Source organism: Poecilia formosa, unplaced genomic scaffold (genome assembly GCF_000485575.1).
Source record: "Poecilia formosa unplaced genomic scaffold, Poecilia_formosa-5.1.2 Scaffold471, whole genome shotgun sequence".
In the NCBI taxonomy this organism is placed as follows: domain Eukaryota; kingdom Metazoa; phylum Chordata; class Actinopteri; order Cyprinodontiformes; family Poeciliidae; genus Poecilia; species Poecilia formosa.
The window spans coordinates 53,380-54,892 of NW_006800410.1; the positions used below are offsets into that span (position 1 = coordinate 53,380).

The 1,513-nt window shown below is 33.9% G+C and overlaps 1 protein-coding gene across 1 annotated transcript in view; it reads left to right on the forward strand.

Annotated features, from left to right (window-relative positions):
• Window positions 1-1,513, forward strand: part of LOC103156240 (peptidase inhibitor 16) — a 7,506-nt gene that overhangs the window by 2,420 nt on the left and 3,573 nt on the right. Inside the window, exons 6-7 of the mRNA XM_007578225.2 lie at window positions 77-168; window positions 551-608. Coding sequence (XP_007578287.1) covers window positions 77-168; window positions 551-608 — 150 coding nt within the window. The remainder of the gene's footprint in view (window positions 1-76; window positions 169-550; window positions 609-1,513) is intronic.

Here is a 1,513-nt window from a genome sequence, read left to right on the forward strand (position 1 = left end):
GTGTGTGTGTGTGTGTGTGTGTGTGTGTGTGTGTGTGCGTGCGTGTGTGTGTGTGTGTGTGTGTGTGTGTGTTCAGGGGGAACTATGAGGACCAGCGGCCGTACGTTGAAGGCGACTGGTGCTCCAGTTGCCCAGAAAACCTGCAGGAGTGTGAGAACAATCTGTGCGGTAGGAAATGTTCCGACCGGTTCTGTCTCGACCCAAATCCGCTCGTTTCTTCCTCTCTTCTTTTCATAAATTTCCTTGTTCTTTCTTAGAAAATTTCTGAGTAATCTGAAAATTTCAGATTTTTTTCAAGCACATTGAATTACTGAATATTTTCTTGTGTTTAAATTTCTGATCTGTTTGCAGAAACTGACTCCACATTTGTCCGTGTAGTTTGGCTCTGATTCACCTCACAGATTTAGAAAATCTTTGCCTTTTCTGACTTTCTTCTTTAGCATCAAATCCACTTCCATCTCCAACGATCTTTGTAAATTGAACTTGAATTTATTGTTTCATTGTTGTAAAACCTCTCAGTGACGTCATGGTGGAATATTTTGTGTTGTAGTTCCTGACGTGGAGGAAGAGGAGGTCACCATCGGGTCATCGGATCTGCCTCCACCCAGGTGAAAAAAAAGTATACTTAAGTATATTTCAAACATACATTTGTGAAAGTACACTTTAAGTATACTACGTATTAAGTGTACTACCTATAAATATATCTGAAGTATATTTAAAGTATACTTGTACTAATTTTGAAATTATAACTTTAAACACACTTAAACATAATTGTACCAAAATACACTTTTAATATATTAAATAAAATATTTTGTTCACTTAAAATAATTTAAGTGAACAAAATATATATTTGCCCAAGTATATTTTAAATATATTTAAAATATATTTTGTGTATGTTTTAAAATATATGCTCAAAATATATATATATTTTTTAAATTCACTTAACACTACTTTAAATTATTAATTTCACTATGTTTTAAATTACATCTCAGTGTAAATTTTAGGCTAATAAAATATGCCTTTTTTTACTTTCTTTATTTAACCGGGTGAACCCTGTTGAGATCCAGATCTCATTTTCAAGAGGGACCTGGGCAGAAGTCTGCAACACGCAGCAACCTGATTACAAAATAAAACTAATGAATACATATGCAGAAGTTTGTCTTTTAGGCACCTTTAAAGTACTTTTTATGTAATTTTTAGGCATATTTTTAAGCACCTAAAAAGTATGTCTTTTTAGGTGCCTTAATAGTCTTTTACTATTTTTGTTAAAATTGCAAAGAATAAAAAAATGATAATCATGATGTAATGTTAGTACCCAATCCGTTTTCAGATCTATAATCAACGGGTTTAGCTCCAGTTCACACTCCAGACCAGATGGTGGCGGTATTGCACACTTTCATTGAGAAAAAAAAACGCCTTAAAGAGAAGAAAAAACTTGAAACCAGGAAAGTTGTTGCCAACCGCCAATAAAAACCAAGAAGAAGAAGAAGAAACCAGGGAAGAGAACAGGCGC